The 15,134-nt window shown below is 59.9% G+C and overlaps 4 protein-coding genes across 4 annotated transcripts; 1 reads left to right on the plus strand and 3 right to left on the minus strand.

The window, feature by feature from the left end:
• Positions 1 to 1,201: 1,201 nt before the first annotated feature.
• Positions 1,202 to 2,602, plus strand: EsH8_II_000615 (uncharacterized protein; the record flags this gene model as incomplete). The annotated part of the gene is made up of 2 exons (XM_083263913.1): positions 1,202 to 1,235; positions 1,374 to 2,602. The coding sequence occupies 2 exons, from the start codon at positions 1,202 to 1,204 to the stop codon at positions 2,600 to 2,602; spliced, it is 1,263 nt and encodes a 420-aa protein (XP_083121235.1).
• A 423-nt stretch (positions 2,603 to 3,025) lies between these two features.
• On the minus strand, positions 3,026 to 4,572 carry EsH8_II_000616 (carbon-nitrogen hydrolase; the record flags this gene model as incomplete). Its single annotated transcript, XM_083263914.1, has 2 exons — positions 3,026 to 3,931; positions 4,063 to 4,572. 2 exons carry the CDS (start codon positions 4,570 to 4,572, stop codon positions 3,026 to 3,028), a joined length of 1,416 nt encoding a protein of 471 aa, XP_083121236.1.
• A 1,822-nt stretch (positions 4,573 to 6,394) lies between these two features.
• On the minus strand, positions 6,395 to 8,116 carry EsH8_II_000617 (FAD dependent oxidoreductase-domain-containing protein; the record flags this gene model as incomplete). The annotated part of the gene is made up of 1 exon (XM_083263915.1): positions 6,395 to 8,116. One exon carries the CDS (start codon positions 8,114 to 8,116, stop codon positions 6,395 to 6,397), a length of 1,722 nt encoding a protein of 573 aa, XP_083121237.1.
• An 812-nt stretch (positions 8,117 to 8,928) lies between these two features.
• EsH8_II_000618 (inositol polyphosphate kinase KCS1) lies at positions 8,929 to 13,080 on the minus strand (the record flags this gene model as incomplete). The annotated part of the gene is made up of 1 exon (XM_083263916.1): positions 8,929 to 13,080. One exon carries the CDS (start codon positions 13,078 to 13,080, stop codon positions 8,929 to 8,931), a length of 4,152 nt encoding a protein of 1,383 aa, XP_083121238.1.
• Positions 13,081 to 15,134: the final 2,054 nt, after the last annotated feature.

The following is a 15,134-nucleotide window of genomic DNA, read 5'->3' on the forward strand; positions in this document are numbered from 1 at the left end:
GCCCTGCTATCCGTGTGTCCGCCAAGGGCTCTGTCAGGTCAGCGCTATCCATCCCATCCAGTCTGCTTGGAGCCAACGAGGTATAGTGTGTATGTATAGTAGGGCTCGGCTCAGGTCCTTATCCCTTGCGCATTATTCATTTTGAAATATATTATCTGGTATTATTACTGCCTAGCGCCCTCCACGTCCAACATGAAGAGCCCGTTAAGTCGGCCCTCATGCTCAAGAGGAACAGACGAGCCAGCCGACCAGAGCGGCGCACACCAGTTTCAGACACCAGTTGGGCGTCGTGGGCATTTCCGACCCGGCGGCAGGCTAAGCTGGAGAGACACACGTTCGGATTCTTAACGGGACTTGGCCTGGGGGATGGGGATGAGGGATGGGGGCCACTGACACCAACTCGGGCGGTCTGGTTGTTCGCCGTGTCTGGCGGGCGCCGGGCTTGCCTGGGTTCTGTCTGCGTACAAGGCATAGCGCAGGGAAGGAAATCGTACAATGGCCTAGCGATGTAAAGTAAAGCCCGGTGCCGTGCCCAATGTCTTACCCAGGCGCATTTGCAGGTTAAAGAAGCTCAAGAATACCCCGTGAGCAGGTGCTTGCTGTGAAAGAGAGTCTCGGTCAGTCGTCGGCTTGATACCAACCAAGGACGCCTTCCCGGCCCTGCCGCCGCCTCGGGCAGGTGTAGCGCAGCACCCAAGTTGGACTGGGCAGCGACGGTGGGCTGCGCCTTGGGGGTCTGCCGGGGGCTGCTCTCTCCACCCTGCTCCACGTCCTCGTTCCCCGTTGCCCCAATTCGTCCCAGTTCTCGGGCTCCGCAGCGGCATCCAGCGCCATTCAGTCAATCAACCGCTTTGCATTGCCTTTTAGCCTTTCCCATCTCATTCCCATTTTCGCTCTCGCTTCTCCCTCATTGCCATTTACTCTGCCTCGCCCGACGACCACTCTTCACCTGCATTCCTTTCGACTTTGCCGCATCGCTCCTTTCATCTCCGAATCCGACCCTCCATCGACCGACGCACCGCCTTTCCTTTCTCTCCCTCGCTCTCTCCGACGCCCTCTCCTTTCTCTCTCTCGATCCTCCATACGACCCCGACCCTCCGCTTCGCTCCTCTACCCGCCAAACCGCCCAGTGACATCCTCGCCGACCGTTGCTCCCCCTTTACGTAAACCGCCTTCTCATCCCAACTTGCAAGGCTACCGAATGGCTACAACCGAGGCCGCGCTGCAGCCGCATGGTAATTAAGCGCCCTTCCTTCTGTCGCCTGCTATTTCCGCCGCTCCTCCCGTCTGCCCGCGATGCAATGCCCCGGCGGGCTTCACAAACGCCGTTTCGCCAATCGCCTTGGTCTGCCAGTGAGCTGACAATGTACCAGATCGTCCCGATCGTGTAGGCCGGCGCCGTCCGTTCTCCACATGGGTCAAAAAGCTCACCAACTTCAAGAGTTCGTCCTCGAGCGATGGGGGCGGCGTCCGACTTCCCAGTTCGAAGCGCCAGCAGGCCAAATTACACGCCAAGTTGCGAGCCTCCAAGAACAACAACCCTTATCCCCAGTCTGGCCGGGTAGCCTCCGCCAGCCACGCCGATGTCGACGTCGAGACGAGCTCCTACTCATTTTCAACCGCACTTAGCGGGAGCGCGACATCCCTCGAACGATCCTCGCGGGTATCGTCCGAGGATGGCCGCGCTCCGCCCACGACAGGCGGAAGATCCATGGCCCCCACTATATCTACAGACCACGATGGTGCGCATTCGGTAGTCGCCCCATCGCATGGTGCCCCTTCGGTGGCCGGAACGAACCGAACAATCGGAGGCGTCGAGTCTCGCAGGGGAGGAGACAGCACCTTTTCGTCACCTGCGCCGTCAGTGCGATCCCTGACAACGACTCTGACCACGATACAGTCCATGACACCAAACAACGGCGGCACTCACCAGCCGACAAACCCCACTCACAACGGCAATCACACTTCGCACCAAGGCCACACACAATCGATTCACTTCAACCAGCCCTTCCCGACAGCATCACCCGCCTCCGCCATCCCCGCTCACCTCGTGCCCTCGGCTTCGGGCTCTGGTAACCCCACGACATATACCACGGCGACCGCCAATAACCTGCTTACCGATAACGCATCCATCATCACTCTGGCGTCCTCGTCCCAACGGCGCCGCCGTCGCTCGCTCGATACGGACGCCTCGGTCCGCGCACTGGCCCCCTCGTCGCTCTGGGGTGGGAGCCGGGAAAGTCTTCCGCTGAGTGTTCTCAGCGCCAACATCGACCAGGGCGCGGGAATGCCGACGACCCCTGGTCTTCACCAGAGCAGCTCGCGCATAGCCAACGCCGAACGCACTAGCATTTACTCGGCCACGGGCGTTGCGCCTGCCATACCTGGGGACCGAAACAGCTTCTACGCCAAGCAAAGCGGTGCCGGAGACGGAGCGAGCATTCGGAGTGGGCTTCTGGGCCATGGCCGGGCCGACAGCATCAATGGGAGCATCGGTGGCATGAACAGCCCGCTGACCAGTCCTCGAGAGTCGGCGGAAAAGGGCGACGGCGAGGACAGGGGCGAAGGGGCGAGTCGATTCAAGGATGACGAAGAACGATGAGGGAGACAAGGAAGATTACCATTCATGACCAACTCTTGCATTAATGAATATGGGGCTCAGGGGTTTCGGCTGGCATCACACGGGAGGACGGAAGGTTAGGGAATTATGGATACGGGATTCATGGAAGATATCACCATCACGGGGCTCATACGCAGCCAGTCTAGCCGTGTGTCGAGCATCAACGGAAATAAATATATGCATTACGAGTCAAGCTACAATTTGGTACTTTTCTTTTGCGCCAGTGATTACAAGACCGTCAGTGAATAGCCTCCGGGGAGGTCTCTCGCGCATGAACATATAAAACCTTATCCGGACAGCCCACTACAAAAGCATGAGGCCACACAGCATTAACCTGAGAAGGGGGCTTTTACGGCGGCGGTCCCAAATGGACAAGGCAGGCAGGCAGGCAGGCAGGCGGCAGCCTCAGTAAGGCAGGGGGTCCAGGTCCAGCCCGTCGACGGAGAACTTGAACGAGTCGTTGCGCGAGTAGCTGCCGCCGACGTCGATGTCCAGCCGCCCGCGGATGCAGTCGTCGAAGTCGACGTCGGCGTAGACGAGGCCGTCGTCGTCCTCCCACTGCGGGCCCGCCAGGACGTCGCCAAAGGGCCCGACGATGGACGATCCGCCGCGCGAGATCCAGTCTGCGGACTTGAGGGCCGACTTTGCGGCCGGCTTGGTGGTGGCGGTCTTGGTGGTGCCGTTGGTGGCGGCCTTGGTTCCGTTGACGGGGGTGTCGACGCCGCCGTCGTCGTCGTCGTCGCAGGGGATGACGATCTCGTTGCCGTCCTCGACGATGACGGACTTGCGGCGCCGGCGCTGGCTGGAGCCGTCGGTGCCGTGGGAGGGTTTGTGCTTCTCGGGGAGGGCGATCTCGAAGCCCTCCTCCGTGAGGCACGAGTTGCGCCGGGCGCGGGGGTAGACGTCCTCGTCCGCGTCCTCCTCGTTGTCGGCCGCGACGCCGTTCCCGTTGGTTCCCTGGCTTTGGGGCTGGGAATAGGAGGGGGTGGAGAAGGCGGGGACAGAGGAGGAAGAGGAAGTGGTCGTGGCGGCGGCGGCGGGAGGCTTGACGGCCATGTTGGACGAGACGACGAAGCACCGCCCCTCGCAGGCGATGGTGCGCATGAGCGGGAGCCAGGTGTCCCGGCCGTCGGCGGTGGGGGCGAGGTACAGGTTGATGTTTTGCGAGTAGAGGGCCTGACGGAGGAGGGGCATGTAGTTCTCCCAGCAGATGGCGGCGGCGAGGTTAATGCGGACGCCCTTTATGGTCGTGGAGACGGCGCGGAGGGTTGCGGGGGAGCCCTGGGCCCAGATGAGGCGTTCCGTCGCGGTCTGCGGCGGGTGGTGTTAGTTGTTAGGAGCCATTGTGTCCCCTGTACTCAATGCCTGTCTTTGGGGCTTGAGGAGGGAGGGGGGTGATGAAGGGGTCCTCTTTCTCTCCTTTACGTTTGGGGAAAACATACCGGCATCACCTTGCGCCGCTTCCCAATCATGCCCAGCCTCGGGCAGACGTAGACGGCGGCGCAGTACAAGCTCCCGCCGGCGCGCTCGATGCAGCCGACGACAATGAAGACGCCCGTCTCGGCGGCGATGCGCTCCAGCTCCTCCCTCGACCCGTCGCCGCGCGCGTGCCCGCTCCCGCTGCCGTCCGCCTGCGGGGCGTGCTGGGGCGGCAGCTCCCTCCTGACCCACCTATCCCCGGCGCCCGCCGCGCCGTCGCCGACGGTATCGCCGAGGTCGATGGCGCTGTTGAAGTACTCGAGGAACTCGTCACGGCCCTCGGGGGCCCGGGCGCCGATCTTGGAGCCGAAGGAGGCGCCGCGGGGGTAGCCGCCGATGTAAGCCTCGGGCAGGAGGAGGAGGTCGGCGCCGTTAGCTGCCGCGCGGCGGGCGAGGGAGGAGATTGCGGCGAGGGTCTCGCGGGTCGAGGGGGCGGTTGCCGGGGAGGCCGTTGCGAGGCGGATTGGAGGCATGGTCGGCGTCGTTTCCGGGGGTTGGTGTCGGTATCGATGTTGGTTTCGGTTCGTCCGTCGGGAACTTTGGGATTTGGTGCTAATGTGACGGTGGTGAGAGGATCGACGCGGGGGGGGGGGCAGGCTTTAGATCCGTTTTCCGGAACGGCGATATCCAAAATGAAAGAGGGGATACGGGACGACGACTGCTTGTTTAAAGAAAGATAGGTAAAGGGGTGATGTGCTTTTGCCGCGGGATTTGATCAAAGACCGGGCCGATAAAAACTGGGGGGGCATGGGAACAAGGCAAGTCAAATGCCGGGACGGACACGGCGGGATCGCAAGTCTTACGATAGGCAAGGCCCCCGGCTCCCCTCGCTGCTGCCAGTGTAAGCTTACTGGGGGACGTCATCGTAGCTACCCCGCAGCCCGTGGACGAACGAAAGAGGAGCTCCACGATCGGTTTTAGTCAACGCGGGTGGGGGCCTGCACCCCTGGCCCCTGGCCTGCGTTTTCCGGGAGGGGTCGCTTAGGGGAGGGGGGTGGGCGGTCCTAGGGATGGGAGGATGGGACGTGGGTGCTTGCAGCGGGTATTGTCGATCATTTTCCTTTTCGTCGGCGTGGGTTAGGGGAGCTCGGGAAACATGGACGAGTCGCGGGGAAGCAGCGTGGACATGCTGGTTTTGAATAGCCCGGCGTTGGGCAGATTGGCTTATCCGTGTTCAATCAGCTGCAGGAAGAGCATTCAGACAGATGCGTGAGGCTGTTTGGCTCTTCGTGGCACTCTGGGCTCTATGGCAATACTTATTCTGCTACCACATAACCGTTTCGCGAGTGTATCTCCCAAACTTCGCCATTTATAGTAACGTGAAATTATGATATTTTTTTTCTTCTTTTTCTTTTCTTTTTACGCACTTCCAAGCTTGTGACGCTGATACCTACCTCGGCACCTGAACTTCTTGTCTTCGGACAATATATTGATTGAGCCGCCAAAACAGGACTAAAATTGAGTGATAGGGCATATGTCAAAGGGACAGCGAAGTCTGGCTACATATGCATCGACGAGAACAACGTAGAGTTGTAAAAGTCTGTCTAAGTCTGTTTGCATGGTGAGCATGTGCATTGAGGCTGCAATCAGTTGCTTTCTTAATACCTTGAAATAAACCGTAGCTCTTCCACTCAAGTGCAACCAATTCTAGCTACGTGTTTCCCGACAGAGATGTCGTTGGATAAATATCAATCCCAAAGGCGAGAAACCAGCCAAGGTGTCTCTAGGCATACATCGTTTTTGGTTTTCATGCAGCTGGAATTGATAGGCTCGTAGTGGCGGTGTTTGTCGTAAAGTCTGGGTGGTTTCCGATTTGAGGCAGCTCAGTATGTTCCATTGGATATTGCATGTGCAAATATGACTCGGGAGTGTGATCATCTCGACACGGATCCGGCCTTTCCCCGTTCGGCAAGTGCATCAGGCTGGCGAATGAGCTATTCTCATCCCAACTTCACCTTTACCTCTCAGCCTGGTTCCGGGTCACTTGCAATGTATTTACAAGATTCAGGTTGTCATGGGAATGAAATACGAATGTCGGGCTGGTTCCCAACAGGCGTCAGCACGAGCAATACAACGACTGACAAATCTGCGCATTTGTCTGTTTTCTCACGAGCTTAAGGTGCGGTAAGTAGACAGACCTTTTCGGGGTCGTGTTTAACTCTACCGTAATTATATATTCTTCGAACAATATGCAAGGCTCAAGTCCTCGCTTTCTGGTTCAGATTAAGTCTTTCATTCGCCAACGAACCAACTACACTATCCACATACACTGTACTGTCCATTACTCTACCCCATTTACAAAATCTCGTCCACCAAGTTGCTCAAGTCGGCCTTCTTGACCCTCGCCTCCGTGATCAGCAACTCCTTTGGGAACCACTCGTCCAGCCTCCCCCCCGGGAACCCCTCCCCCTTCTCCAGCACCACGCCCTCCTTGCCGGAGACCATGATCGCCAACGCCGTCCCGCAGAGCCAGGCCCAGACCATGCCATCGCCGCAGTACCCGGCGCTCACCCACTGCCCAGCCTCGGCCCCCGTCCACTCGTCGTCGCCGCCCCCGTCGCCAACTTTGGTTGCTCTGGCCGCAACCATTTTGCCCCTTCTCCCCTTCGCCTCGAACCTGATCGGCTTCCCCCTCCCCCCTATTCCAGAGATGCTCCCTGGAACCCGCCCGACGAACGGCGCCATGTCCCCCGTGACCCCCAGGATCCCGCTCCACACACGCGTGACGCTGCCCCTCCACCCCGTCCCGAACACAGCCCCCATGACCCCGGAGACGTGCGCGACCGTCAGCCCCTCGGTGCCGCCGTCGTCGTAGACGCCCACCATGTCCGCCCCCTGCCCGGGGCTCCTCGCGAACCCGCCCCCCAGCATGACGTCCCCGTTCGGCCGCTGCGTCACGTAGTCGAACATGCCCCCGCCGTACATGACGCTCCACGACCGGCTCCCGTCCCGCCACCGGAACCCCTCCCCGCGGGCCCCGTCCGGCCGCTGCGCCGTCATGTGCGCCTTGACGCCCGCCATCTTGCCCCTCAGCCCCGGGAGGAACTGCGACGCGTGCGCGTTCGTGGCGTGCACGACGTGCCTCGCCCTGATCGCCCCCCTCCCCGTCCGCACCACGTACGGCCTCGCCCCGCCCCCGTCCCCGTCCACCTCGACCGCCTCGACGGCCGTGTGCGTCTCCAGGCTCAGGACCCCCGCGTTCTCGTCCAGCAGCTCCCTCCACAACTTGGCGACGAGCCGGTACGGCCACAGCGCGCCCGCCCCGTACACCAGGCTCCCGAACACGTGGTCCGCGGCGACCCCGAACCTCTCCCGCGTCTCCGCCCGCCCCAGCGCCCGGATCTCGAACTCGGGGAGCCACCCCCGCAGCTCCTCGGCCCCCCGCCGCCCCTCCTCGAACCCCTTCTCGTCGAGGAAGAAGTCCACCGTCTCGACCCGCCGGCACTCCGCCACCTCCCTCCCCTCGCCCGTCCCGACCTCCAGCACGGCCTCGGCCGTCCGCAGCGCGAACCTCAGCAGCCTCTTGGCCGCCTCGCTGCCAAAGTTCCTCGCCAGCCGCGGGAACAGCTCGTGCGGGCTCGCCTTGACGTGCCCGCCGTTCCGCCCCGTGGCCCCGGCGCACAGGGCCCTCGCCTCGAGCACCACGACTCTCGGTTTCTTGTTCCTCTTCTTCTTCTTCTCACCATCGTCCTCCTCCTCCCCATCCGTCCCAACCCCTCCCGCGCCGACAACGGCGTCCGAGAGCAGGCTCCGCGCCACCGCGACCCCCGTGATGCCGCTCCCGATAATCACGACGTCGGCCTCCGCCGGCAGCGCCTCCGACCGGGCGTCCACCAGCTCTGGGAAGGGCGGGTCGTCGAGCCAGTACGGGCTCGACGGGCTCGCGTGCGGCAGGCCGGGGGCGTCGTTGACCCTGACGAGGAGGGCCTGGTACTGCTTGTTAAGGTCCAGGAGGAGCTTGGCCACCGCCCCGACCGTCTTGGCCGCGGCGCGGAGGGCGGAGAGCACCGAGCCCATCTCGGCGGGGGTTTCTTTTCTTTCTTTCTTCTTTGACTTCTGTACTTTTTAAAGTGTTTCTATTGATAAGAATTTAACTAGATGAAATAAATAATTAAAATTGTTCCCGAGTCGTGATCTTGTTGGTCGGTAGCTTACTGGATGTCACTGCTGTGGTGGTTGAGATTGGTTTTACGGAGAAGCACTGGCCAGGTTCATCAAGACATCATCGCGGGGATGGGGGTGCCAAGTGCTAGGAGCATTCCTTCGGCATGCACATCCTGGACGCACTGGGGCGCTTATATAAGTTAGAGACACCCGGACCTCAACAGTTGCCGTTCGGCGGAGACACCTTGGGGGATCCGTGGCACTCTCCAAGTGCACAACCGCCGGAACAGGGGGCCCGAGGACAGCGCAGCCTAGGATATAGATCATTTTTATCTAACATCTAACCCAAATTCCATAACAGGTCAACGCCCTGACATACGATCCCGATATTCCATACCTGTTGTTTTGGTCCAGCCGTCACCCAGCTCGCATAGTGGCTGGCCCCAACTTCATCATCCACACCTCAAGCACCAACGTCAGACACGGCACATTTGGTGGCAACCACCCCGCCCGAGACCCATGGAAGAAAGAAAGTGAAGTACAAAACATTTCGGTTGCCTTGAAATCTGTATTGTGGCGCCAGACCGATGCCGGGTATGTTGTGAAATGCCGTCCCTGACTCCGCCAATACCATCCGTCCGTCCATCCGCACCAGTCAATCCCCCCGCCAGATCCAGAATAATAATCCTTAATTATCAACATGAAGAAAGAGACACATCCTCCACTCATTCGCTGACAGACCCCTCGTCGTCCGAGATGTGGTCAATGTCTAAATCCACGTCCATTCTGTTGCTTCGTCCATGGCAATCCAGACCCATTTCGGCCCGGATGTCGCTCTGGATTTTGAGGAAATACTTCCTCAACGTTCGAAGACCCCGGAGGAAGCCGCGGTCCGGCTCATTGGGGTGCTGAGGCGGGCACGGCTTCCCCTCCGCTAGGTCGCCCTTGGTCAGGCTGTTTGCAAAATCGGCGATCTTGAAATCAATACCGCGCTTCTTCTTTTGCTTTCTCTTCTCGCGCAACGCCGACGTCTCCTCCGTGTCGGTTGCGAAGTCGGTCGTAGAATCGTCCACGACCGTATCGTATTCGTTCCCCTCGTTTGTCGTGTCGCCGTCGTAAAACATGAGGAGGCTGGCAGCATAGAAGCGATATCCGTCCAGACCTTGGACAATTGACTCGAGCTGGTCGAGCTTCTGCAAAATGGTCGGAATGTGCCGCAGGATGCTGGAGTAGTCTACGCCGTCGTACAGGAATCGCGTCAGAGCATCCTGGAACTCCTGGCCGGCCTTGAGGTCGCGCCCAAAGTATTTGTCCTTGAAGACGTAGCTCTGGCTCTTGACATCCCATACTTGAAGCCCGCATACGCGCACGCCGAGTTCTCGCGACGTCGTCCTGGCGCACTTGCCCTGCTGCGACTTCTGCTTCTTGGGCGTGGCCTCAACGCCGTACTGCCTGGTACCCATCTTGAGATCCATGATGCAGGGCCGCTTCATGCCCGCCGTAAGGTCTTCCAAAAGAAGGAAATACTCGACGCGAGAGTCTCTCTGCGTCTGTGCTTCCTTGGGGTTCACGGGTCGTGGGATCTTGCGGAACTCTTGCGAAGGACTGGGGACCTCGGAGGGCGCGGTGGACGCATACGTTGAGTGCTCAACCTCATTTAAAACTTCGGTTTGGGAAGCATCTGCAGCAGACATTGGGAGACTCAGATCTTTTGCAGGCCCCTCGTGGGAGCCTGGGCCATTTGCATTTGGCGTTTCAATCATTGGAGAGTTTACCTGCGATGTGGCAACGGACTGGCCCGACTGGCCCTCGTCTTCTCCCCTGTAGCCAGCGTCGTCCGCCTCCTCCCAGTACTTAAGATGCCCTCTAGACTCAGTAACTGTTCGTGGCTTCCGTCGGAGCCCCGTACCAGAGTAGCGTCGCTTCTTTTTCTGCGCAATAATCTTGTCCGCTAGCGTCTCGGGCTCCGGTGCGCTCGTGCCCGTCACGTCCTTGACGTCGCTGTCCTCGGCCTCCGCAGGCTCCGCGTGGCCAGGCCGCTCCATGGCAATGCTCTCCGTCGGGGGGGAGGAGCTGCTGGGCCGGAGCGGGCTAGGGTTTTGGGGGGCATGGCCCTCTTGGGCAGACGGGTCCTGCCTGCGCACCAAATCAGGGACAGAGTTGGCAGGCCTCAGTGTCTGTTGCTTCCTGAATGCCATAGACTTTTGATGCGGCCGGCGGTGCTTGTGGATGGGGATCGGCTGCTTCAAGAAAACGTCGTTGAACACCTCATTGCGCAGCCGTTTGTTGACGGTTGTTGCGCCCCAACTGTTCGCATGTCTGTCGTCCAGGCTGGGACGCGTAGGAGACGCCGCAATACTCTGCTCTGGGTGATCTGGGAGACCCGAAGATGAGGTGCTTCGGCCCCGAGTCGGCAGAGAGGCCGGAGGGGGTGTCGGCTGAAGCAGGTTTCGGGGTAAGATATGCCAGTTATCGTCGAATGTGACGGTCGGAATGGGCTCCGGTGCGGATGAGAGTGACTGGCTGATGATCCTGCGGTGCTCCGTGTTGGTCTGGGACGCGGCGGCTGAGCCGCCATTGAGCGCGCGGGATTTGGATGGCTCGGTTGAAACTGCAGCGCCGTTGTCTCCAGTCTGCCTGCGCTCCAGTAGAGGGGCATCCTCGCGCCTGTGCGTCGACTTGCGCCTGGGTTGCTTATGGAAAGTGACGTTTAGTACGCCAATGTACCGAGGCAGGAAGGACAGCAAATCGGGGTGGTCCTGTTCCACATTCTCGTAAAACTCGTTCTCCCTGTTGTTGAGCTGCTTGCAGACAGCTCTCTTGGAAAAACGCCACAGGGTGGTATGGCCGCCGACCTGGTGCTTGTAGGGGATCAGTTCGATTGCCTCGAGGGGCTCCTTTGGTTCGGTATGGTGGTGGTGGTGGGCATGCTCGTCATAATACGTAGTCACTTGCTTTGGCGTCTGCGGCTCTTTGATCTCTTCTACGGCCAGGTCTTCCAATGTGCCAGGCTGGACCTCGCGAAGAGTCACATTGGGCTCCCCGGGCAGCCGCTTCGGCTTCGGCTTGAGCGGGGTCTCGGGAGTCGGTTCGGGAGATGGCTCCTCCTCGGGTTCCGGCTCGTCAGCCTTCACCAGCCAAGGGTGGAAATCCTCGGCTCTGGAGGTGGTGCGGGATCCTGGCGGCAGTCTTGGTTTTATCACGTCTCTCTCACGCTCAGCGGCCTCTTCCAAGCCAGGGTGCGGCACGAACACAGCGGAGGAGATCTTCTCCTCGCTGGATTCGTCTCCCTCCTCGTGGCTTTCTCCGTGCTCGCTGCTGTTGGCCGACGGACGACGATCTTCGGTTGGTCTGGACTCGTCAACGGCAGTAGGTGAAGCGTCGCCATCGGAGTCTCCAGCCTTCAAGCCAGACTTGGAACTGGCCTTTCTGGCGCCATCGGCGTCCACCTTGTGGAAAATGTCGCCATTGACCTTCCTTAGCCCAAAATAGTCTTGAGTAGGGGAGTCGGTCAGGACCGGGGTTTCGCCGTCCTGAGGCGACTGGAGAGGGAAAGTCTTGACCCTCTCTATCTGCTTCGGCAGCCATTCCTTCTTGTCGAGTATCCTGGGAGAAGGCGAAGGCTGCGTGCTGGCAGACCTGGCAAAATCCTCGGTGGCAATGTCCGCCGAGAGCGGCTCCTGAGAGTCTTGGCTCAGGGAGAGCTTGTCCTTGGGGTGTGGTTGACGTGGGTCCTTTCTGCGCGTCTTCTCCTCCTTGGGCAATCCTTCGCGGAAAAATCGAAGGCTGTAGCTAGCCTTTCGACTGCGGGCATTCGGTTCGACGCCAATCATGGCCTCGTGTACCGACTTCTCGACCTGGCCGTCCTCCTGGCCGTCAATGGCCTCGTTTGACCCAATTGACCAAATTTTCTCGGGTCCGATGGAGAAGCGCTGCTCCAGCTTCTTTGGCCGGCCAGCCGCCGCGACGATGTCTTGCTGTAGCCTCTGGTCGAGATGGGCGACTGACGAGTTGAGGGATCCTTCAGGGCTGGTGGAATGCGAATGGGCTCGGGTTTTCCGTACTGCTCCCTGGCCTCTCGGCTCATGGCCAACGCGCTCCAAGGACGTACCCCTGCCCCGCGAGCGGGTGCTCTTGAGGAAGTCGCGGTGGTCCAGCAACATTTCCCTGATTCCCTGGAAGCTCGAAATATCGTAGGTGGGTGATGTCATGACCTCCATGTCGTCGGCGGGCGGCGGGATGCCGACAGTCAGGTTGGCAGGGGGGTCGGGAGGAGCTGCGAGGGTGGGTTGAGGAGCGCTTCGGGGGGTTACAGAGCCGCCATTGCCGGGATAGGAGGGAACATTGCGAGGGTCGACTGCGAGGGGATCCAGGCCAGCAACGGCGGACGGGTTGAGAGGGACGGCGTCGGGGGTGGGAGAAGGTAGGGAGCGAGTCGAGAGCTGGCTCGAGGGCTGGTCTTGGTGCGAGTGTGTTCTCGAAGGGATGCCGCGAGCTGAGGCAAGGGCTTGGGTTAGCAAGGACGGACCGGACTGCCTCGGGATGGCGGCAGGGCCCCGGGGCTTTTTAATGTTCGGGTCGACATGGCTCGAGACATCCTGCTGGTGCTGGGTAGCAGCGGCCGTGGCAGGGGGTAGATCTGCAGCGTGGGCTAGGGGGGTGTCTTGATGTGATTGCGGGACGACTGGAGGCAGAGGTTGATGCTGCTGTGCGGCAGCGGGCGCGGCAGCAGCAGCATCAGCGGCAGCAGGAGCTGGGCCGGGAGGACTGGGACTGGGACTGGAGATGGGGGCGGAACTGGGAGTGGACGACGAATGCGCGGGGCTCACCAGGGTCGCGGGTGCGGCATTTCCGGCGTTACGAGGCGGGCTGGACATGAGGGAAACATCTGGCGAGACTCAGGTCGATGGTGGAGGATTGGTCGCCGGTTGTTTTGGGGCGGGAAAAGGGGGATTGTAGGGAATAGAGCGCGGCGCGGTGGTGGTGGTGCGGTCTCTTGGAGAGTGTGTGTGAGAGAGTGTGTGTGTGTGGGAGGTGAGGTAAGGTGTGAGAATGAGGGAAAGGAACGTCACGGCATGCGGCGTTGGGCAAGAGGAAAGAGAAAGTGGGCGGCGGGCCAAGAGGTGTGGGCTCAAGATTGGACAGTGGGCGGGCGGCGTGCTAGGCCGAGCAAGACAGGACAGGAGGTGCAAGGCCTTTGGGGGAGGACCGGGGGGTGGGTGCCTGAGTTTAGGTTAGGCTCGGGTCGAGTGGTTTGTGGGAGGTGTGCGGTGTACGGAGGGCGAGGTGTGTGAGGTGGAAAGGCGGCAGCGAATAATTGCTGTGCCTGTAGGAGGGAGGCCTTGGGGTTGGTTGGCTGGGGTGGGCAAAAAAAGGGAGTAAGGAGGGAGGAGGGAGGGCAGTACGAGCCAATGCGATGCGATGCGATGCGCTGCGATGCGATGCGCGAATCTGCGTCTGTGGGCGGTGGGATTGTGGGCTGGCAGTGTGTTTGTGGATTTTGCTGCCCTGTGGGTTCGAACTGCTGTGGCGCTGCGATGGTGAAGTGAATGTTGGGTCTGGTCTGGTCTGGTCTCGATCCGACCAGGAGGAAGGAAGGTGCTGGATTCAGATGTGGGTATCTGCGATAGTGCAGTGTCCGTAGACGGAGTGCAGGCGGCGATCAGATCACTGACCGAGCCTCTCTCTCTGTCTAGCTCTTTCTCTCTCTACCTATCTACCGTATCTGTGGGTGCGTGTGTATCTCTCTGCATTCGTACCTTAGTACCTCTCTCTCTCTCTTTCCTTCTCCCTGGATCCCTGGCCGGGATGGATGAAAAGGGAGGGATGGAGGAGGGAGGGGTTGAGAAGCCAAGGGTGTGTGTTGAGAGTGTGTGAAGGTGTCTTTACGTGTGAGTGAGGGGCAACTCCAGCGTGTGGTCCCTCACCCTCACCCGGACGTAGCCGTACGTACCGTACCTACCCAGGGAAGTGATGGTGCTTGCACGTAATTGTCCTTTTCTCATCATCATCGTTGCAAGCGGGTGTTGTGTTCACAACGGAAGGTACTCATGCTAGCGTCCCGAGTGTGTAAGGTAAGGTAAGGTAGGTATTATCAGTGGAGCCGAATTTGTGTCTTCTAGGTAGTGCACGCTAGCAGTGGAGTGGACGTAATGAGCAGGGATACACAGGGGCCTAGCGCCGCTGATAGGAAGGTACATGCCGAGGAGGGGTCAATGGGGCGGCGGAGGATGTACCGAGGATAAGGATGGAGCCAGATGTACTCTTCCTCGGTTGGAGTATGGCGAGATACTTGGACCTGGCCCATCGCATCACCGCTGCCTCTCTGCTGGGCCTTCCCACGTGTGTAAATGTAGTGGCGCCTGGGGGAGGAAACAATCGTCGTCCATGTACCTGCTGTATCCATCCATCCGTAGTACCGGCCGCGCTGCATGCACCTCGAGTAGCGAAAACCGATCCAGTCCATCTGGCTCCCTCGTCGTCTGGACATACCATACCGTTCGAGCCCGAGAAGGTCCATCGCTGCTCATATCCGTAGGCTGTTTTATTGCTCGGTATGGTCATCCACCAAAAAAGGAACAGCATCTGCTAGTAGTTCCCGTCGGCGCAGATGTCAACCAATCCTCGCGCCAAAACCGACGCCAACGCCAACGCCAACGCCGTCGCTTTCCACGCAAACCACCACTAACAGAGGGAGACATCAAAGCTCCTGCTTACGGACTGATTGGTTAGGTATGCAAATTATCTGTCGGTCCTCCATGTAGGCACGGCCCGGTAAAGAATAAAAATAAAAATAAATGGTCAGCATGTAAGGAAGCAAGTAAACAAGCAAACAATCGTCGCCAGTGCACCACACCGCACCGCACCGCACCGCAAGAACACCGTCGCCTCTCGGTCGGTGTCGGTTGTGCGCACATTGAAACACAGACGT

Source organism: Colletotrichum jinshuiense, chromosome 2 (genome assembly GCF_051148585.1).
Source record: "Colletotrichum jinshuiense chromosome 2, complete sequence".
Classification (NCBI taxonomy): domain Eukaryota; kingdom Fungi; phylum Ascomycota; class Sordariomycetes; order Glomerellales; family Glomerellaceae; genus Colletotrichum; species Colletotrichum jinshuiense.